The 24,755-nt window shown below is 36.7% G+C and overlaps 1 protein-coding gene across 11 annotated transcripts in view; it reads left to right on the top strand.

Annotated features, from left to right (window-relative positions):
* Positions 1-24,755, top strand: part of LOC132133042 (tight junction protein ZO-1-like) — a 92,683-nt gene that overhangs the window by 6,734 nt on the left and 61,194 nt on the right. For 10 of the 11 annotated variants that reach the window (XM_059545718.1, XM_059545719.1, XM_059545711.1 and 7 more), the window contains exon 3: positions 45-204. In XM_059545718.1, coding sequence (XP_059401701.1) covers positions 45-204 — 160 coding nt within the window. Of the gene's footprint in view, positions 1-44; positions 205-24,427; positions 24,642-24,755 lie in introns of those variants that run through there. The other variant, XM_059545716.1, reaches the window with a different exon arrangement.

Here is a 24,755-nt window from a genome sequence, read left to right as displayed (position 1 = left end):
AATGTATGCCACATTTTAACACACACTGTCTGTCACTTTCTTAGTTACTATCCCAAGATCCACGATTTCATTGCCACCCCAGAAAACATCTCTCTGCTGGATGAATCTGAGGGATCGGTGCACGGCAAACCATCCCTGCGCAGAGTCAAGGGCCGAATCCACCGCAGCAAGAGCCTGGACAGCATCAACCTGCTGGACTCCAATGTGAGTTAAAGACTGCATCCACTGCAGTATTGCTTCCGTGTGTGCTGATGTGGGATGGGGAGTGTGCATGGCATGTTTGTGAGTGTGCCCGTGTGTATTCAAATGAGATTGCGCCCATAGATGTTGTGTATCAGCATCAATGTGCGAGTATACATGTATTTGAAAAGCGATTCCATCACTGTGTCTGTGCACGTGACTGTTTGTTTGTGACACTGCACATGTACCAGTATGTCTGGATGGCTGCTTAAGGGAATTTCTGCAAGAGTGAACATGACAAGTGAACATGATAAGTTCAGTTATTCACAATTACTGCATACATTATTAAAAAGCACACAGCTGGAGTCAATTCATAAGTGTTTGTAAAAGTAAATCAGGAGTCAATGGAACTGTATGGAAAACAAGTTGAGCGTTTGTGTTCAATGAAAGAAAATAAAATTTAGTACTACAATTGTACACAAGGGTGATTAAATGGTGATAGAATTGGCATTTTGGGGTAGTGAACTATCCCTTGCATGCTGTACATTTATCCTAACTCTTGTCCAATCTAAAATTCTTTTTAAGATTACATTTTGCATCATTAATGTTCCATGAGTCTGTCATGTTCACCCCCATGTCAGACTGTCTGAATGCCTTGAATGCCACTTCATGGGCTCATACGTAATGCAACACCTTACTAAATCTGATTCCTGCACTGGGATTCCCTGGAGTGGGTTTCGGTTTGCATATAAAACACCTGGGATTTGAAGTACATCAGGATGTCTCACAAATTGCTTCACCTCTTCAGAGGAAATGCATTCTAACATGATTATCATTGTAATGAGCTTTAAATGGGACTTCCATGAGTGAATTCCACTTGTTTGAGTCTTTTGCACTTTGAGATTTTTCCAAGGGAAAATCTCAGTTGTCAGATGTTTTTTCCAGTTTATTATAAAAATGCTTCCTTTGGATTCTTGTTGAATAGGTTTGTATTTAAAACATCTTAGCCTCTCAGAATTAAATAATGTTACCATGCAATGCCGCAATCAGATTGTACATCATGCATTCACTGATGACTTCATGTTATTTTTAAATTATTCCACAGTGCTTTTGTGAGGTGAATTTATACTAGAGCATCATTAATCATTTCTGACTATGCTTGCATAGTGTATCATCTTCTTGGCTAACAAATGATTGAGATGATTCCTAAAAGTGTATGCATAAACATCTGCTTTAGTCACTTTAGTCTAGTGCTACTCTTGCAAATAATATATATATATATATATGAAGAGTTTGGTTCCAAAATTCCATGTGATTGTCATCCGCATCTCTTCAGTAAAGCCGGTTCTGTGATTAATAGTACCGGATAATCTCCATCGCATGCTTTCATATGAAAATTATTCAGATGCATTTAATACACAGAGCACTAGATCATTTGCAAGCTACGCTATATTACATTCATTAGATGAATCACATTCGATTATAAACGCGATATTGCACTTTTAGAAGTTGAAAATTAGGGAAATGTCATTTTGGAGTTTCTGTGGTCTAATGTGATATTGTTGTTCATGTTCTTGTTCATAATGAAATTTTCTTTTATTGCTAGAAATTAATTTATAACATTAACAAGATGACCCGTTGAATAAACGTTGGAAGAGACGACTGATGAATGTATTTTTAGTCCAGTGTCTGTATATAAGATTATTATTGACCAAGTTCAGAGTCATATGTGAATCAACTTACTATGTTGTGTGTTCATCAGTTTCAATATGAAAAATAACTTTCATATTGATTCAATGGATTTATTGCATTTTGGAGGAAAAAAAAATATATAATAAATCTTTGAAAATCAAAACCTGGATTTGATATATTTTTTTATGTTATTATAACCTAAATATGCTATGTGAAAGTATGAAACAGAAAATAGTGGTTTTTCATCTTGCCAATTTCTTGGTAAAACACATTTTTACTCAAATTAATCAAAATGGATTTACTGCGTTTTGAAACCAAACTCTTCATATGACACTTTAAAACTATGAAAATTAATTTTCATTAATTAAAATAAATGTTTTCATTAATTTTTTTTTAAACGAAAAAAATATATATAATAATTATTTAAAGGTAAAAATAATAAAACAAATAAAAAAATGACCAAAGCACAGCAACACAGAAGCCTCTGGAGTGACTGACAGGCTAAAGGCGGCCGGGTTAGTTTAGTGACAAGTGACTGAGCAAATGTGCTTTTCAACAACGCTTCCTCCACAAAGGCTTTAGTGAAGTGAGTTTGAACTGGTTCATTAAACCCCTTTAAAACACTGTTGCTCTGTCTGTGTTTAAAATATCTGGCCTCTCCAGAACATCTCAGTCCCTGCTCTTTAATACTGTACATATTTCTCTTCTAACAGAACACTCACGCACACACACACACACACACACACACACACTCACACACTCACACACACGTACTCATGCTGGTGGAAAGTTGCTGACTGGGCTTTGAATGCCAACCGCAGCGGATGATAGTAACGTTCGGCACACAGTGAGAGATGATGACGCAGCAACGCTTGAGTGAAGACCTCTCTACTGCTGCCACTCTCTCTACTGAAAGACAGAGCAGAGAATAACACCCACCGCACAGAGCAGGTTAAAACTCACTGCCAGAATGCTAAGATGTTGAGTTCAGTTCCTAGGCTGTTGCTACATGTTTGTTTGCTAAGGTGTCCTAGTTATTTGTTAGAGCATTGCTTGGAGGTTTCTAAGAATTAGTTCATGAGTGGTTGTTTAGTGGCCCAAGTGTTACACCTAATTGATTTTAAAAGCACATCATTTGAGTAATTATTCAAGTTGATCACATGGTGCGAGGTGAGTTATGCTTGACTCTCAATAATAATACTATTATAATGATAAGTTATAATAATAGTAATGGTGGTTACCTTAGCAAGCACCGCTAATGAGACTATTAGCATGCAATAAAAGCATAAGGCGGATAGAATGTGTTTATGAAATAGCTCACATAATTTAGTCTTAGAAAGGTTCAGTAAGAAATGGTTGATGTTTTAAAATATCTTAATTTTGATCGCAGATTTTAAAAAGCTTCTTAAACCAGCCTAAGATGGTTTGATGGTGTTAGCTGGTTTTAGCTGGTCTTAGCTCGCATCTTGTGTCAGCCATTTTCAGCTAGTCAGGCTAGGAGACAGGTTGGAAGACCAGCTAAAACCACTTAAGACCAGCAAACCATATAGGTTGGTTTAAGCATTTCTTTTCTTCTGCAGCGTTGACAAATCTATGGAGCCCCTAAAGGGCACAATAATAATAAAAAAATGAAAAATTAAGAAAAATTATATTTTAGTGCTTTTGTATTGTCTTGCAAAACGCTCAATTGCGTTCACTCACAAAACTTTTGTGTTCCCCTAAGAAACTTGATAACACTCAAGAAACTGTGTTTATTTGCAGTACTTATTGTTCACCTGACATTTGCCTTCCTTTGAGAATCACTGAGTTCAGTGGAGAAACTTTCCTTGAGAATCTTTGCAAAATCTTTTGCGTACCCATGTGAAATGTTGCTTCTTGACGCAAAATGTTTGTGTTCCCCTGAGAAACTGCATTCGCTCGCAAAACTTTTGTAATGGAAATATGAAATACTATATTTAAGTTTCTTGGCGGAATGCAATACTTTTGTGATAGAATATGAAAGAGATCCCTTTGAAACTCAAAAGGAGACATATGAGATAGAAATATTGTAGAAAAAGTCTCCATTTACTGTCTATTTAATTTCATCTCCCTCTAGGCAGAACAATTTAATTATTACTTTGCAAATTAACTTCTTTTATTGTTATTATTATATCTTTAAATATATAATATATTTTTATCTAGGTTCTTGACTAGAGAACGAAAAAGTACCTATATACTATCAATAAGTCCGGTGTGCTTTAAAAATTCAAACATATATTTTATTACTCTGTGATCGGAAGCCTTAGACAAAATATCTCTAAAGTTAAAACTTTCCCCACTGTCCTCTATTTTCCTTTTAATTAAAGCCCTTTCTCTATTAAATTTCCTACACATCATAAAGACATGTTCCACAGTTTCTGGCACATTACAAATCCCACAATTTCTTGAATTATGTTTTCCTATCAGCTGTAATGTTTTGTTCAGTCCAGTGTGTCCTATTTTCATTCTTGTAAAAATTGCCTTTTCTCTTCGACATCTTATTATCAAACGGCCCTGACCAACCTCAGGATTTACAATGTAAAAGCCCCTCCCTTTATCTCCCCAATCCCATTTATCTTGCCACAACTTTTTAACATGTTTTTTAATCATTGACTTAGCCTCTGATTTTGATATTTTACACTGAATAGACACATTTGTCGCTTTCAAAGCCTGCTTAGCAAACTTGTCTGCCAACTCATTACCAGCCATACCTACATGAGCCGGAACCCAAACAAACTTTACATGCGTCCTCCCATTTTGAATACTATGAATCAAAGTCAATATCTCACACACAATATCATACCTTTCACTTGAGTTACCAGATTTAAAATTTTCTAAGGCTGACAATGAATCTGAACATACAACTACTCTTAGTGGTTTAATTTGCTCTACCCACTGCAACGCCATTACAATTGCTATTAGCTCTGCTGTGTACACTGATAGTTGATCCGAAACTCTTGCAGAAAACTTAATATCAAACTCTGGTATCACATATGCGATTGCCACTTTCCCTGTATCTGGTTGCCTGACCCATCAGTAAAGATTTGCACGTACCCATAATAGTTATCCACATACCTCATAGCCATTTGTCCACTATCCCCCTTATAATTTTTTATCTTTTCATGCAAGGTTATATCAGCGTCCGGTACCAGTAGCATCCACGGTGGGTGCGGTGGATAGACTACAGATGGACTAAATTCAACATTTTCTACGGCAGCTTGCTTTACCTTTTCATGTATACTTGCACTAAACGACTCTCTTTTACTTTTTTCCTTTTCCCATGTTGAAATGAGGACACTTTTAGTGGGATGGTCTTCCATATGCCCTTTTAAATGAACATAATATGACAATGACATTTGCAGTCGCTCAATGGCAGTTCACCTACTTCAACCTGAAGCGCTGATATAGGGGAGGTTCTCATTGCTCCTGAACATATCCTTAGGGCCGAACCCTGAATAACATCAAGCTTCTTTAATTCAGACTTTGCAGCAGACCCATAACCCATGCACCCGTGGTCAACAATAGACCTAATTAATCCAACATATAATCTTTTCATTGAAGTCATATCTGCTCCCCGCTCCTTATTGCACAAGCACCTAATTATGTTAATGACTTTTTTACATTTGTCAACAACCTTTTCAATATGATTATGCCATGTAAGCTTAGAATCAAAATGCATACCTAAAAATCTCATACAATTTACTCTTTCTAAATCTCTACCATACAATTGAAATTTAAACCTTTCTTCAATTTTTTTAAATGAGAAAAATACTACCTTAGTTTTCTCAACGGAGAACCTGAATCCCCATTTCCCAGCCCATTCTTCAACAGAGTCGATAGCTTTTAACAGTGATTTGAACATTTTTACCCCTTTTCCAAAGAGCGCCATCATCTGCAAACAATGATTTGCCTATGCTATAATCAAGTGTATCATATATATCATTTATCATAATAGAGAACAGAATTGGTGAAATAACACTTCCTTGGGGTACACCATTTTCCACAAATACACACTCAGAGAAGCTACTGTTTATCCTCACCTGAATTTGTCCTTAAAAAAGTCTAAAAAGTCCTTAATCCAGTAATACATTTTCCCGTCTATTCCAAGCCTTTGTATTTTAATTAACACACCATCCTTCCAAAGCATATCATACGCTTTTTCCACATCAAAAAATATAGCAGCAACTACTTCTTTACACACTTGGGCCTTCCTTATATCACTCTCCATTTTAATAACTGGGTCCATCGTTGACCTTCCTTTCCTGAAGCCACTTTGGAATGGCGTTATCAAATTCCGAGACTCAACATAAAAAGTCATTCTCTCCACAATCATTCTCTCCATTACCTTACCCAGGTGGGATGACAAAGCAATTGGCCTATAGCTTGAAGCCACAGTAGAATCTTTCCCTGGCTTTTAAATTGGAATAATAACAGCCATCTTCCAGCTCTTTGGAATTTTCCCTTGATCCCACACCTTATTAAACAATTCCAAGACAGTATTAAGAGCCTCGTTACTAAGATGTTTCAACATTGTATAACTTATTCTATCTTTTCCCGTAGCTGTTACCTTCGCCTTGCTTATAGCCTTTTTTAGTTCACTCACTGAAAAACTTGCGTTCAAGCTATCATCTTGATCCTCTACATTTTCTAAAAGATATTGATACTGTCTTTTTGTTGCTGCTCTTTTATGTCTTTCATCATCAGTTAAATTGAGACTACTATGAACATTAGCTAGAGCTTTGACCATTAACGCTGCTTTATCTTCCTCCTTCACTGCCGCAGTGTCACCATTCTTTAGGACTGGATAGCTCCAAGATTGCCGCACCCCACTCATTTTTTTAACAACTCTCAATACCTCATTTACAGAGGTTTGCCTTCCTATAGTGTTTACAATACTTTGTCCAGTAGTCCTTTTTAACTTTCCTAATTACTTTCCTTTCCTTACCTTAGCCTGCTCTCTTTTATATTCCAGATATTTTTGGAAGCTTAAGCTATTTTTAAAATCTTTAAACGCTTTATTTCTACTGCTTATTGTTTGTGTGCATTCATATGTCCACCAGGGTACCAATTTCCGCTTCTTACTTCCAGGCCTCGACTCAGCAATAGAAGCTTTTGCAGCCTCCACCATAGCTATACTAACATTTTCTGTAAATTCACCCACATCATCTATCACCTCAACTTGACCCATATTCCTATCCCTTATAAATGTAAACATTGTCCAATCAGCTTTATTAAAATTCCATCTTTCAGAGAAACATTGGGTCACATTGCAGCTCCTGCTACCCATCCTACACATAATCGGATAGTGGTCACTTCCAATCGTTGACTCACTATAGACTTCCCATATTATTTGACCTGCAAGAGACCGAGAAACTAAAGTCAGATCTAATACAGACTGCACCCTCATCCCAATACTAGTAGGTGACCCATCATTTAAACAAACCAACCCTTTCCTATCCATAAACTCTTCTAAAACCAAGCCATTGTGATCCGTTTTATCCCTTCCCCACAGGGAACTATGTGCGTTAAAATCTCCTAGCCATAATATTTTGCCACCTTCTTGCCCTTCAACCAACTCTAGTGCTTCAATATCAAGTCTTTTACAGGGATTATAAAAATTTACAACATTTAAACTACCATTATCACACCAAACCTCAGTAACTAAATACTCTAATCCTTCACCCTTACCTAAAACTCTTTAGGGAACCCCCACCTTAATAAAAGTAGCACACCCACCCCCACTACTATCAATCCTATCATTTCGCTCACACACATACCCATTTAAAACAAAATTCAGATGAGGTTTCAACCATGTCTCAACAACGCAAATAATCTCAGGTTTAGTCTCTGATCCGAAGATAAACCTCTTGAGCTCGTGCCCATTTGCCACCAAGCTTCTAGCATTCCACTGTAGAAAATATATATATATATTTTTCTTCCTCTTCCCTCTTTTTTTTAAGTTTTAGCTTGTAAACTCGACGCAGGCAACTGTGAAGATGGCTGTAATAGGGATGCTGGCTTCTCAGATTTATCTCTGTTCTGAAGTTCTTCATAAATACTTTCCCACATAATATCTTTAATACCCAGATACCTATTGGCACTTTTAACCACTATGGCTGTCTTCTCAGATCTGTGTTTTGCTTGTGACGTGCAGTTTATAACTTGTGCAATAAAGCACATAAACGCTCTCTTTTTAACAACCAGGAATACCTCATCATCAACTGAGGGTTTTCCAGCTCTTGCTGCCTGTCTCACTAAATTTGGTTCAACTTGACCTTTCTTAGCTGCCTCAGCATAAGACAACTTTCCTTCAGCCCTAATATGCTGGATTTCAACTGCTCTCTTTCTGGCTTCACACTCCCTATACCCAACACTATGCGCTCCTCCACAGTTGAGGCACTTTTCTTGCATCCCAGTTCCACATGCACCATAGACATGTTCTCCTCCACAGCGCCCACATGTTTGTGTGCCTTTGCAGTAAGCAGCTATGTGACCATATTTCTGGCATTTAAAACATCGCAATGGAGGGGGCACATACATCCTTACATTGTAGTTCAGATATCCCACAGTGACATATTTAGGCAACTTTTCCCCTTGAAAATCCACTAATACTGATAGACTATCAACCTTCTCGCCAAATCTCCATGCTTTAAGCTTCTTCATGCTAATTGCATGTCCACCCTCAATACTATTGAGAGCAACAGGCCCTACTGACTTAATATCATGACCCTCTTTGAACTTTACCAACACTTTCAATTCTTCCTGATCCATTTTCCGCCTCACCACTCGTTCACTCGCGTCTTCTGACTCGCTGCCATGACTTAGCCCCCTCTTCCTTCTTGGAGTTCTAACCAAAACTCGCCGTCGGGTTTCGACATCCGGGTAGTGAAACTCTCCTTCCTTTCCCCCGGCCTTTATTTAAGACCGGCCTTTATTTGTCCGTGTTGACCACGCCCCCGGCCACTATAAGAGGCCCGGTGTTTATTTGACTACCGGTTTTTATTTGAGGAATTACGGTAAATATTGTGCTGAATAAGCTGCATATGAAGCATTTGTGACACTGATGTTTTGATTTTGATTTTTGTTTGAAGTCATGGCGTTTGGCAGAGCACCCACTACTGCTGTCATTTGCATTGGCAAATGCCAGTCTCTCTCTCTCATGGAGAGCATGAATCAGTTGTTAGTGGAGAGGTTGAAGAAAAGCACACAACAGAGAGAGAGAGGGCAAAGAATAAATGCAGTGCTGTGAAATGCATCACATAACTCTGGTCAAGTGATACTCTCTCTTCCAGTTGTTCCTTCTCTCCATCTTTTCATCTCACGATTTGTCTCCTTCCTCTCCTTTTTGCCGATATCAGCTCCCCACCTCTCATCTCCATTCAGTCACTTCATTCACTTTTTTTTCATTTCACCTTGAAAGCCACTACTAAAGGCACAGGAGCAGAAATTATTACAGAACGTAAATTGATATCACTACCATTTTGCTGTGCTCCAATAACCCCTCCGAGGCTTTCCACACTTTTTTTAGGGTAATTGTAAAACACATTAGCCATTCTTGCAATGTTCATTCATTCTCCTGCATTCCTGTCAACAAGAGGGTTACATCTTTATAAAAATGGGTTACTTCACAAAAACAAAAAAGAAAGAAAGAAATCTATTACTCACCCAGATGCTATTCCAAAACTCTGAGTATTTCTTTGCAAAAGGTTATTGTTATTTATTTATTTTTTTAAAGAATGTCCTGGTTAATGTTTTTCATTTGATGAATGTCAGTGGGCACTGCGGCTGCAAAAATGCTATCAGCCATGTTTTAATGTGTCTAATAATGAGTACTTAATGACAACAGACTATTACTGTTTAGCTTCATAATACCTAGAATATTGTGCACAAGTTGCATGGAAAACTTTTATGGAGCATTTCGTGTCATTTTGTAGTATTTAAACCATTTAAATCAATGGTCAAGATATAAGGTATAAATATGAATTATTTATAAAAGAAGTAAATCTGACACTATTAGAATTTTTGAGGTTTTTTAGCATTTTTTATTAACTTATTTATTCATTCATTTATTTTGTGCTATATGAGGTATTAATGGTGTATTCAGGGTTTTTAACTTGTTTTTGACACTTTAATTCTTATTATATTAAAAAAAAATATTGAGGTTTTTGAAGTATTTGACCGTTTTTCTCAACTATTTCAGATATACTTTTTACTACTAGGCAAGTAAAAACAAAAAAGCCAGCTTGATCTTTCTAAGTCTTACAAAAATCAAATATGACACCATTAATTATATTGCTTAATATTTTTGTTTGTTTGTTTTTTTTTTTTTTTTTTTTACCTTTACTACCTTTAAATTATTTGCCCGCATCGCTAACCCACTGCTCACAAGAACTGCTGTGAAACTGAGTACACTTTCCCACTTCACACTTTATCTTAATCACTTACATGCTTATCTGTTGTCAGTATTCTACTCTGGCCTTTTAGAACTATAAAAAATACAGCAACACACATTTAGGCTGTGGTATATGATCAGGAGCGCTCATTGTCCTTGCCAAAACTGACGTTTGGTCAGTCAGAGATAAGATGGAGAGTTTATTTTTGTCATGGGACCATTCAATAAAACCGGTGCTGTTTGTGTTCCTTATGTACACTTGAGTAAAAATGTCTAACAATTCAAATCATTATACTAGGCCTGTATGTTTCCACCCTGTATTTCCAGCTTCTAAATCGATGTTAGCAAATATAGATGAAAACACAATATATGAAAATATTCATACTGTAAACATATTTAGATTTTTGTTGAAACTGAGTCCCCAGGTTTTGTGTCAACCCTGTTACCATCAAAATTTGTACTTTTTAAAGTTATTAACTGTGTCATAAATGGAAAATTACATCATCATCAAGAGGTAAGGTGTCCTTTTTTATCACTTCAGTTAGTCAGTAGGAAACCATGATAAAATGTCAAACCTGTTACTTCGTTTTTATGTAGATATTTATTTTATCTAATAAACACAATATATGTAATACATTACATTGTAAATAATATTTAATCTAAAATTAAATCGTAAACCTGTCAACCCTATTACCTTTCTAAAAAGAGTTCTATCTAATATAAAATTCATAAAATATGTAAATTTAAATTAAGTTGTGTCATCTCAGGCTGAATTCATTTTTGTTTGTTGAGACATTATTATATCCTCAAAAAAGTTGACACTTAACATTTAAACACATTTTCTGACAGACTGTGCAAATTTTTGGACAAAGTTTTACAAAGTGTCCTCTTTTTTTATTACTTTTTCAAATTTGTGTATAGACGACGGTCTTCAAACATCCACCCTGTTATTTTTATTTAGTATAGCAAAAATGTGATAAACAAAAAGTTGATATTTGAAGAAACATCAGCATTAATTATCTTTTCAATAAACACCTTGTATTTGTATTTGTGTCATTGTGAACAAACTAATCTCTGTAATCTCAGATGAAACTGTATCACTGTCAACCCCGTTACTTTTCTCAGAATATAATTATATCCTACCATATATTAAAATGAATAACCATTTCAATTCAGCAGATCAATTAACACTGGCACATTTTTACATCAGATATTAAAATTCTGTAACATTATAACTGCAACTGTGGTAGAAGCAATTCATGTGGGGTTTTTTAAAATAATTTTCATGGTTTATGTAGAGATTGGTTCTTCATGAACAATTTGTTTATTGCGTCTGTCACGTGACAAAGAAAAAAAGGTCCTGGAATCATTTGTGTTTTGATTCTGGTTTGCATTATAATGATTTTCTCTCAAATTTACAGTTTTTATTCCCTATTATCTAATTTATTGTCAAAGATTAACTCCATACAAATGAAAAAAATTACTTAAAAGTAATTTCATTAGCTATACAAGATTGAAGAAGCAATTCAGTCGAATTATCCTTGCATTAAATGGTCAGTTCTTTAGATTTATGTCTCATACAGCACTTCCAGGTTTTTTTTTTTTTTTTTTCATTGAACCAGTTTAAAATGATTCACTGAATCTTTTGCTTTATTGTTCCTGTGCGGGATCTTACGTATAATCTTTGTAGAAAATGTGTTGTTTTGTTACTGCCAAACAAAGTCTACCATTATGTCTGAATGATTCACGAACGTCTGTGAGTTGATTTACCTGAAAAGAATCGGCTCAAAAAACGATTCATTCGAAAATGATGGGGGAAGATACAGTCAAGTGAAAGTTAATGCATCATCAAAAAGTGAATCAATCATAAAAAAAATGGCTTAAAGTTTTCAGGTTTTTAGTTTTTTCAGGGTTATTATTGTTTGCTGGAACTAAAACATTTTTGTTCCTTAAAATAAATGCTAACTGAAATTAAACACTTTCATTTAGTTTAATTTTAAGTACTAATATAACTAAACTTATAATAAAAAATAAAATTATAAAGAATAAAAATAATCTAAACTCATTAAAAATTTATGGTACAAAAGATATTTTTAAAAAATGGCAAAAAAAAAACAAATCTAAAACTTTAACATTAAAGTGAAAACTGAAAATATAAACATAAATTAAACTAAAATAACACAGGTTTTTATGAATGACTGCCTTTGCCAGTTTCCCACATGCTCTCTGGTGAAATAAGGGCTCAGCTGTAAATGCCAGATGATCTTGGCATCCGTGCTGGATTAATGACTAAAGGATTCTGGAATCCAACCCCAGTTCAAGGCAGAAGATCAGCTGGGTTTCAGTCATCGACACGTCTCTGTGGCTCAGGTGTGAACGGTGTGCCAACGCATCCTAGACTGGTCCACAAAAATATAAAAATAAAACATCAAATCAAGCTGGTGTGTTTTTTCACGACAGTGTGCACACAAGAAACTACTGTAAATCAGTCTAAAATCTGATGCTGTTGATCTAATATTGATCAGCAGTCAGAACGGAGCACAATCAGATTAGATTCAAATGCAAATAAATCTTGGACTTTTTAACGTCTCAGGTACATCGCTCAGAGTCCCTGTCTAGCGGTGATCTTCTAATAGCAGTTGGATCTGATGAGTAGATTTTGCTGAACGTTTAGCTAAACATCTACTACTGACCCCACACCACCGCCACCAGCCCGTGTAGTTGTTAATTTGCTCTGATGGAAGCGATTCTGCTTCCTCAGCTGAGTGGTATTAAGCCCCTGGAGATCTCTGACACAAAAGCTCAAACTGAGCGATGCTTCACTGGGTTGTCTTTGTGTGGATGTTCACCTCTAATTTCACTGGACCTCATTCGTGAAACACAAGCATAAATCCATTTTTACCAAATTAACACATTCAGTTCAGTCTGACGAGATATGAACTGTAAGGATGGTTTCACGAACAATATACAAAGAAGTGAATACACTTAATGTTTCACACAAGAGGTCCAGTATATGCACTGCTTGCAAAATATTTGACAAGAATAGTATGCTGTATTTTGACGCCATTACAAATGAAAATATAATCAATAATAATAAGAAACACTGAAACAGTTAAGTTACACTTAAGTTTTTTTAAATCATTTCATATTAATATTTTAATATTTTAAGTACAATTAAATGTGCATGTTATTTCTACAATTTTATACACATCAGAATACAGTAAGCTGTAAGCCTCTAGATATTGCCAGTGGTCTTTTTAAAACCTATATTAGTAAACAGCTCCTAACAAGAGTTCATGAGATAAGCATTTGGTGCACTGCAACTGCAATCGCCTGTGTGTGTGTGTGCTTTTCCAAAAATCTGCCGGACTTTAGCCACAGCCACACTTATTGATCATCTCTTTGTTCATTTGATGTTGTGTCATTTCAGCCTTTAATGTGGTCTGTGTGTAGGTGTCAGTGCGGTCGGCGTGTGTCGGGATGGGCTTGTTTATGCAGCGTTTCATGTGTGATCTGCATGGAGCTCCCACTGAGCCGCCATATGCTCCTGAGACCAGAGCATCTCCTCTTCCGGACAAACCTGTGGGTCACAGCCAAAATGCCTGCACACTCCAAAACACAATCACGCTCACGTCGAGATATTTATTTATTTCTCCTTTTTTGATCCTGCTCAGACAGTTCGTCTTTTTAAAGGACATAGCATTTGATTCAAGGTAAAACGATAGTTTTTGCTTCACAATACACTTATTGCAAGCGTATTTTTATTCATATTTTAAGTGTTTTCCATTTCAAAGATAGCCAAGCGTGACCCATTTAGATGTAAAATTACAAAAATATACCATTTAAACAAAAATGCATTTGTTCATGTGGTGCTTCGATTCGGGAATGACCTCTCTGTCTGCACCCTCTGAAGCTCATTTCTGTGTTTGTGGAGTGAGGGCATCACAGCCGGGCTCCTGTAGATGGCAGAGTTTTCCCTTTCAAACACACCAGAGAGATGTGACCTCCCTGAGGGATGCTGGCTTACAGAATAACATTAGTCTCACCTTCCTAAAGCATGTTACATAACAGCGCTTGTTCTTTCATTGTTTATCAAGTGCTTACTTTGCTATGTGTTGTTGGCTAGTTGCTAGGTGTTCTAAGTCAGGGGATTTCAAACTGTGGGTTGCTACATTTTTGTCGTTGGGAATGACACAAATATGAGTATAATTACTGTGCACACCGATGCCTGCTGCAATTTCTTGCTCTCTTCTCTCCGACAGTGAGTTCACGAACACTGCAGTGTAATGTGAAGCATTTATAAACCTGCCGTGCAACAAAAGACACATTTAGTAACGTACAACCCGAATTCCGGAAAAGTTGGGACGTTTTTTAAATTTTAATAAAATGAAAACTAAAAGACTTTCAAATCACATGAGCCAATATTTTATTCACAATAGAACATAGATAACATAGCAAATGTTTAAACTGAGAAAGTTTACAATTTTATGCACAAAATGAGCTCATTTCAATTTTGATTTCTGCTACAAGTCTCAAAATAGTTGGGACGGGGCATGTTTACCATGGTGTAGCATCTCCTTTTCTTTTCAAAACAGTTTGAAGACGTCTGGGCATTGAGGCTATGAGTTGCTGGAGTTTTGCTGTTGGAATTTGGTCCCATTCTTGCCTTATATAGATTTCCAGCTGCTGAAGAGTTCGTGGTCGTCTTTGACGTATTTTTCGTTTAATGATGCGCCCAATGTTCTCTATAGGTGAAAGATCTGGACTGCAGGCAGGCCAGGTTAGCACCCGGACTCTTCTACGACGAAGCCATGCTGTTGTTATAGCTGCAGTATGTGGTTTTGCATTGTCCTGCTGAAATAAACAAGGCCTTCCCTGAAATAGACGTTGTTTGGAGGGAAGCATATGTTGCTCTAAAACCTTTATATACCTTTCAGCATTCACAGAGCCTTCCAAAACATGCAAGCTGCCCATACCGTATGCACTTATGCACCCCTATACCATCAGAGATGCTGGCTTTTGAACTGAACGCTGATAACATACTGGAAGGTCTCCCTCCTCTTTAGCCCGGAGGACACGGCGTCCGTGATTTCCAACAAGAATGTCAAATTTGGACTTGTCTGACCATAAAACACTATTCCACTTTGAAATAGTCCATTTTAAATGAGCCTTGGCCCACAGGACACGACGGCGCTTCTGGACCATGTTCACATATGGCTTCCTTTTTGCATGATAGAGCTTTAGTTGGCATCTGCTGATGGCACGGCGGATTGTGTTTACCGACAGTGGTTTCTGAAAGTATTCCTGGGCCCATTTAGTAATGTCATTGACACAATCATGCCGATGAGTGATGCAGTGTCGTCTGAGAGCCCGAAGACCACGGGCATCCAATAAAGGTCTCCGGCCTTGTCCCTTACGCACAGAGATTTCTCCAGTTTCTCTGAATCTTTTGATGATGTTATGCACTGTAGATGATGAGATTTGCAAAGCCTTTGCAATTTGACGTTGAGGAACATTGTTTTTAAAGTTTTCCACAATTTTTTTACGCAGTCTTTCACAGATTGGAGAGCCTCTGCCCATCTTTACTTCTGAGAGACTCTGCTTCTCTAAGACAAAGCTTTTATAGCTAATCATGTTACAGACCTGATATCAATTAACTTAATTAATCACTAGATGTTCTCCCAGCTGAATCTTTTCAAAACGGCTTGCTTTTTTAGCCATTTGTTGCCCCGTGCCAACTTTTTTGAGACCTGTAGCAGGCATTAAATTTTAAATTTTAAGCTAATTAAGTGGATAAAAGTGTAAAATTTCTCAGTTTAAACATTTGCTACGTTATCTATGTTCTATTGTGAATAAAATATTGGCTCATGTGATTTGAAATTCCTTTAGTTTTCATTTTATTAAAGTTTAAAAACGTCCCAACTTTTCCGGAATTCGGGTTGTATTTGTACGCCAAATACACTTCATAACGTCAGCCTTGTGTTTGAAATAACATCCTTTTGTTATCTGACGTTGCCTCTTATCACAGAGTCAGGCCGAAAATATATTATTTTACAGTTTTCTATACTGTATGCATGCTTTGTCAATATGCATTGAAATATGAAAATGAAAACACCCTATAAGTTTTGAAGAACACAGTTAAACCATATATTGTCGCATTCATGTGTTTATTGTCTTCTAAAGTGTTTTAATATTTTTATTCAGCTACAATGATAGCTGGATGCCTTTGTCCGTATTAGGGATTTCCTTGAACAACATGAAGTGTATTACTTTTGTGAGGCATATTTGGAGTTCCCTAAAAACTTCTGTTTTAAGTGGTTGTGAGCGTGTTCTTTCCTGAAAAGGCATGTTCGTCTTTTACTGTCACGCCGATAGATGTTCATATCAAGGACATTCATGGCCATATAGGAAAACATCATTCACGTTTATGGGACTAAAGAAAACAACTTAAAGTGATTGTGGACTTGTGCCTGTAATTGCTTCCTGTCGATTAAATCTCACTCATTCGTTTTCCAACCTGAAATTCCAGATGATTTATGGAATAAGGTGCTTTTTTCTAGTTATATACACTTGATTACGTATTTGTGAGTAAGGACATGACAAGAGGCTTTTTTTTGGAATGGGACACGTCCAGGAAGAGACATATTAATGTACCTGTCACTTTATGAAGAATGACTCACTCTGTTTAAAGCTGCCCTCTGGTGGCTTACGTAACCCTCTTAGACACACACACACACACACACACACACACACACACAGAAACTACTTGGCTTCCCACCTCTGCCTTCTCTTCACTTCATCTGGACGGAGACTGGAACATCTAGACCTTCTCTTAAACATAAACATTCCATGAAAAACATGTGGGAATTCTGTGGAATTGACTGGCGATCATGCGAGATTGTCCTTGTAAATTAACGGTAATATACTGGCAGCAGGGTTTCCAGCAGTGTGCCATAATTTTGGGAAATTCTGTGGAATTGACTGGCGATGCGGAGGAGATTTATTACATTTTTATGCATAACAATGTGGTAGATTAGTTCCCAGCTGATTTCTCTTCCCCCACCGCTCTTACCCACAACTACCCCCCATACCACCAACCAATAGGAGAGTCTTTGCTCTGCCTTTATCATAATTGTTAATTGTTTCATAATTGTTGATTTTTAACAATCCTCTTAATGGCACTGAGAGTTTGCATTAAATAAGACGCTGTAAAATCCATTGTTACTTCATTTACTTTTATTTCATTTGTAAAGATAATACTTGTGTTGAGTGATGAAGAGTTTGCTGTTGGAAAGACCAGCTTGATGTGTTTTGAATGCTGGCAGGGGCACAAATACTCATTTGTAAAGAGGGATTGCAACACAAATTTAAGCTCCCAATAAAAAAAAAAAACACTTTGGAGACACACAGACAAAACTGTGTGTATGAAACTATTAAAAAATATTCAAATGCAAATTATTTATCATATGAAAAAAAAATCTAATTAGAGACATGAAGAATCAAATATGTAAATAATATAGTAAAATATAATTAAAATTAACATTGCATATTATTATTATTATTGCTATATTTATATATTTATATTATAATATAAGCATTATATTTAAGATATAATATACTAATAATATTAAATATAATGTTCATTTTAATAATGTTTTATAATGTTAATTTTATATTATGTAGGTGGCTTGTAAGCCCTCTAAGCATTATATATGATATGAATATATATAACATATAAATGACAACATTATATAATATACAATTTATTAAATATATTAATATTACTTTACAGTTCTAAGCATTATATATATATATATATATATATATATATATATATATATATATATATATCATTTTAGTTAGTTATATATATATATATATATAATGCTTAGAACTGTAAAGTAATATTAATATATTTAATAAATTGTATATTATATAATGTTGTCATTTATATGTTATTATTAATATTATTTTATACATTCATATTATATTATATTATATTATATTATATTATATTATATTATATTATATTATATTATATTATATTATATTATATTATATTATATTATATTATATTATATTATATTATATTATATTATATTCTCAAAATAAGTTATTCTGGCCTAAAGGCTATAAGATTTATAATACTAATTACATGTAGTATTATATGTAGTATTTTCCCCTTCCTGCAGGAATGTTCTTAATCTAATGTGTATGTATACTGATTTGACTGATTGATTACTTTAATTTTATTTATTTATTTAGTTAGTTATTGGAAAGTTAGCAGTTAACTTTCATGGAGTCATGTCTTAATAACAATTTTTACTAAGTTTTTTAATGAATGTAAATAGCTAGGCTCGTTTCTTAAAGTTTGCCAACAAATCCCTTGAGCACAATTGCACAAAATGGTTCTGCTTCATTTTCAGTGTTATGCCTTTAAAATATTCAGAATTGCATATGGATGGAGGGAAGCTTGGACTAGTGTCTGCAGAACAGAAAGCTGCCACAATTTAAATGAGCTTCCACTTTGTTCTAGAATAAGATACAGGCATCTTTGGATGTGATGATATTCATATGACGTGCATATAAACCCATATAAAAAATATTGTTTACATTTATCAGAAACTTTTATCCAAAGCTATACTTACTTTTTGTTCAGGCTATACATTTTTTTTCACCAGTATGTGTGTTCCCTGGGAATTGAACCTACAACTCGCAGCTAACGCAATGCTCTACCACTCAGCCACAGAAGCACTAATTTTTGAGTTATTATTGTTAATTTATGGTTATTGGTTAGGTTTTATAGCATGCAAAAAAAAAAAAGATTTTAGTGCATTCTTTCATGTGGCGCCCCCTTCAACTTCAACCTAACATATTCACCAGAAAGTCCAGCTTAGTTTTTCTGCTTCAAGACTAGCACTTAACAGAAATAACTAGCTTCAAGTAGCATGGAAATGAATTATTTGCCATCACATTTAAGTGTCTGTATAAGTGTGTTATCAGAATCTCCAAGAGGGAGCTAGAGACTGTGGATTAGCTGTATATCCTTTTCTCTAGATCATGCCAGCTTTATCTCCAACATCCATTGTTCCTCACCTCCCTACCATTTATGAAAGACTATTGTGTTTACCCAGACTTGGATGGTGCACTGTAGAGTAAGCAAGAATGCATAGTACGCTTTGAGTACATTGGAGTGTGACCTCAGACAGGAAGGTACATTACAAAACCTTTCCATCAAAGCTTTCTGTAGTGTGTTTCAAATCGATACAGGTCAACCTTCAACATTCATGTCTTTGGATTTCCATGCAGGCCTCCTCAAAGTCAGAGTATGTTTGCTCTCCTCTCAGTCTTTCAGAGAGCATAAACCCCCAATCGCTGTTCGGCGGTTTTGGAGTCTATATGTGGATTTTGATGGATAGGAAGGCAGAACAAAAGTGGATATTGAAGCATAAATTCATCTTCTCAGACACAAGCACATGTCTGCGTTAAAAGACTGATGCATCATTGAAAAATTATGACATCATATGATGTCACCATGCTTGTCATTGACTGTTACTCCATAAGACCAATGCATCTTCTTCAGCCTGTAGAATGTATTTCCTGTAGGTTGTGGGTTTAACGAGTTGATGGAAAGAAGATCCCTATAGAATCAGGGCTAAAAATAATAATAAGGACTAAATCATTCCCCTTTAAGCTATTGACAGGCCAGTAAGCACAAAATAAGTGTTCTCCAGATCAATTGCTTAATTGCTTTACCGTATAAGAGCTGATAGGACAAAATTCTGTATAGTAAGACCTGCTTGTCCAATACTGGTGAAAACACAAATCGAAAAGGGGCAAAAATCGAGTGCATAAACTTCATTAGTTACCCTCTACTTTGACTAGACATTTCTAAAATATTGATGTAGTGTGAGTCTTAATGAATGGATGGAAACAAGTGAAGACACCACTGATGATGTCACACATAGAGATTTTTCTGTTTTGAAGCAATAAAAAGCGCCACAAGTGGGCTCTAACAGTGGGCATTTAAGGCATAATAAGTGTGAATACCGCCTTCTAATGTGTGAAAGATCAGTACAGTTGGAAGGCAGCATTGCATGTAGAAGATGGCGTCAAGTCAAAGAAATGCTGTGGGATGTATTTCTGTGTTTATAGCATCATTAGCTTAGCAACATGCTAACATCAGACTCTAGTGGATTTAACTGTCAGTTGTGCCTCAAAGTAAAGGTGGGTTCACATTAGTGATATTTCTGCCATATTTTTTGTGCAGAAAAGATCTGTTTTCAGTGGCAGAGCTCACACAAAAGTCAAAATAAACTAAAGTGGATACATGGATTCCATTTGAAATGACTTGATTCTGGCAGTGAAAATGTTCTGAACAACTGTAATTGCGGCTGCAGTTTAATGTCTAAATGTTGCATAGTCACTATTCAGGGTCTTAGTAATGTACCTGTATAATAGACAACAAGGAAGTTTAAGGTTTTGGAACAGACTCTCTGATTTCAGCTCATGCTGCCTTTAGGTACACATGGCAAAGCTGGGTTTTATAAAATCCTGGATTTCTTTTCCCAAACGCTCCCCCGGAGACTTTTGCTTACTAGACTGTTTTGAGCTTCTGTTTGGTGATTCAGAGCAGCTCAGTGCCGAGCGCTCTGTAATAGACTTGAGAAGCGCCCAGCAAATGTGACTCACTTTCCATTAGAGTTGTTCCGATTCCGATACTAGTATCGGAAATATCTCCGATACCACAACAAATTCTGGCATCGGCATCGGCGAGTACATGAACCCATATACCGATCCGATACCATTTTCAAGACCTAGTTATGAACGCTAGCTTTGCCTAACCGCTGCACGGTTCTTCTTCGCTGCTCAGAATGCATTGCAAACACAGGACGATGTGCTGTAATGCCACAAGCAACCCCTGTTTAGAGCAGCGAAGAAGAAATGAAAACGCGTTAGCAGCACTGATCTATATATGACTGGATCGCTCATCGCGTTCTAAACTGCCAACAGACAGTGAAGCCGCTTCAATATTACAGATCAGTGGTTAGCAGTATGTCCGCTATTTAGCAGTATTTCAGACTGGACCAACCAGACAGTAAAACGGCGACTAGGGATGCCACAAGTACTGGCACTTCACTACCAAGACGGTGCTGAAAATTTTAAAATGTGATGATACCAGCGTCTCTGTAGAACCGGTAGTAAGTTTGAGTATATTCGTTACCCGCAGCTGCGTTCAGTCGCTTCCGTGTTAGTCTAAGCGCAGGGCTCCAGACTGTAGCCGAATATATATATACTAGTGTCTGTGAATATTAAACTGCAAAATACTATTTAAATATTACGCCTGCAAAGTCTACATCTCTGTGAGTGACGGGCGCAGATGCTTGGGAGCTCGCTGTTTTGTGGCTTCTGCCGTGTGTCACTATATGAGGACATGAACGCATAAACCGTCACTTCATGAGAATTTAACGTTTCATTTGAGAAAACTGTCATATCATAAACACAGACACTCAAAGATCTTCATGGCGAGTAAATTGACAATATATTAAGCTACTGTTGTAGCCTACAGTAGATTTAGCTACGTCTCTATGTAGTAATAATACGTCTCTATTAATAATAATAATTATGCCTAGACGGTTGCTTGTTTTTTACTTGTTTTGTTGTAAAGAGATTATCTGATTAATATAGAATTTTTTATATTCCTAGACTTATTTGTTGCAGTTTTTTATACACTAATATTGTAATACTAAAATACCTTTTTTAGTTTGCGGTGTTAGATTTTTGGCTGCATTTGAAGTTCTTTTTCGCTTAAGAAATTAAATAATATTACTGTCAAATTCATGTCAGATAATAAAAATACTGTAATAAATACAGTAGTTAACCATGTATTTGTTCATGTTTTATCAAGGGATAAGTCTGGAGCACACCATAAAATAATTCTAGAAATTTACACAGGGCTAGTAGTATATACAGCTGTATATACAGATACACACCCAGGTATCGGATCAGTACTCGGTATCGGCCGATACCCTGAGCCCAGGTATCGGAATCGGTATCGGGAAGAGAAAAAGGGTATCGGAACATCTCTACTTTCCATCATGTTATCGACTCATTTAGTGCCTCTTAAATGCGTTCTTTTCATTTTCGTTAACATATTGAAGGATGTTTTGCTGTTGTGGTTGTACTGTATGGATATATACACATATTTGCACTTGATATTGTACAATATCCTTCTCTGATTGTGAAATGAATCCCAGAACTATATGGTAAAGACTTTTAGCTTTCACAAAGCCCTTTAATAAAAAGCCAAAGGCATCGAAATTAAAACAACATAAATGCTGTCTATAATGCAACCCTGCAGGAAAGGTTGTGACAGTCAGTTTGTTCTTTATTGCTTTCAAGCTTCACTTTTCTCCGCAGCATTGCAGGACTTCTGTGCTCTTGTTGGTCACCGGGGATATAGGTTCATTAGTGGCCTTCATAAGATATGATACAGGCCGTCAGGGATTTGTAAGGGTCACAGCTTCCCCTTTTATGCTGAATGTGGTTACATTAAGGGTGAATTTAGCGGCCTATAGGAGCCGCTCAGGATGGCAGTTTAGGTAATAACCACTCCTTGTAATAACCAGTGTCCTTCACAGTCTCTTCCTGGCCGTTCTCTCCTGTTTGTTTTGCCTGTTCTGCTGTCTCTCACCGTTTCTGCTGAAGACTCTCTCTGAGGAAGTTCATTACAGCCCTACGTCATTTTTTCTCTCGAGCTTGCAGCTAATTACAATGACATGCCAGCTAGATCGGATGGATTGTTTTAAATACTGAACCGTATTAATGATTTTATGGTGATTTAAATCCATTACACTTTGTGCAGGAGTAATACAGCAGTTGAACTGTGCATTCTGGAGAGCCGACTGTGGTGCCACAGGGAGGCACAGGTGTCAAGGGCAATTTATCTTGCTTCCTTGCATTGTTTTTGCAGAGATGTGTCAGGCAGGCTGACTGGGCATCGCTGCCATTTGGAGCCAAGCGTGGAAGTGTGAGGTCTGTCTCTGTAACTGCAGATGGAGAACAGCGGACACTGGGGAGCTGTAGGGGGCGCTGTCTACAACTGACCACCCTGGAGGGCAATAGAAAAATCTTTAGTTTGTGCTGAGGTCTGGGTGCAGCAAAACAGCTTTAAAATAAAAGTGAAGAGCTGCAATGCCTGGTTTAACAGTCTATTCTGACTGATTATGAATCTTTTCATTATGGGAAAAACAAAATGGAACATGAAGATGTAAAACTGTATATTGATTATTTAAGGAAAGCTGTACCCCTCCATCTATTAAATGATAAACATAAGAGCTGTGGTGGTCTATAAGTCTCTTTGCTTGGTTTCCTGCCTCTGATAGGGATAATATCTTAAGTGCAGCGCTGTATTGTGAGAGCAGAAAGAATCAGAGGAAGTTGTCAGTGTAATGCAGGCAGTGAGTGGGAGCTTCCTGTGAGAGTCGTGTGTGTGGTCACAATGAGATGAAAATACACTTCTATAGTGTAAAGATATTAAAGTAAAATGACCCTGTCTGTCTGTCTGTCTGTCTATCTATCTATCTATCTATCTATCTATCTGTCTATCTGTTTGTCTGTCTGTCCCACTATAAATCCAATACATTAATGTATCTGAATAGTAAAAAATATTTTGCTTTTTGGGGGCTGCTTGGTTTGCTGGATTTACGTAAAATGTTGCAATGTGCTCTAATAACCCCCTACATTCACAATCCTCCGTTTTACCGAGTCATATAACCTGCCTTTTTTATAACAACACGGCAGTGGAACATCCCAGGCAGATAGGGACACTGCTGCTGTCTCTCTCTGGTGTTTCCACCCCTGGAGAGATGCGGTGGAAGTGTCCAGCAGACAGAGGAGTCAGAGCAGTGCTGCCGAGGGACAGAGAGCGGAGCTCATCTCATCCTCCTCCTACTGCTGCACAGGATTACGACATCCCGCCCTCTGCCTCCCACAGGTGTACCAACACACCTCCCAACGGATTTATACACCGGGACTGCTCTGAATACACCAGATTCCTGCGGGAGAGACGTGTCACATTCAGAGATTTCGTAAAATGTATTCGCTTTATCAGGAATAAGAGAAGACCGCTGGCGAACTTCATCTCTAGAAGAGACCACAACACACTTTAACCCGACACACGGGCCAGAGGAGACGAAAAAAGAGGATTTAATATCTTCTGGGTCGATCAAGCCCTTATAACCCGTTTATTGTATTTATTTCTTTATTTATTTATTTAAGGCGACAACATTTATCCTCAACTTGCTTCAGCGCGAGCAGCTAAAGGAACAAAATGTCTGCCCGGGCTGCCTCTAATAAGGTTTGTGATGTTTTAATAAGGTTTCACATACAATGTCAGCAGCTGTTATAACTAAAAGATGAAATATAGTTAAACCAGAGCTTAAAATGTGTACGACAGATGCCCGAGGTCATA

The sequence above is a fragment of the Carassius carassius genome, chromosome 50 (genome assembly GCF_963082965.1).
Source record: "Carassius carassius chromosome 50, fCarCar2.1, whole genome shotgun sequence".
Classification (NCBI taxonomy): Eukaryota; Metazoa; Chordata; class Actinopteri; order Cypriniformes; family Cyprinidae; genus Carassius; species Carassius carassius.
This window is presented reverse-complemented; position numbering and strand designations above follow the sequence as displayed.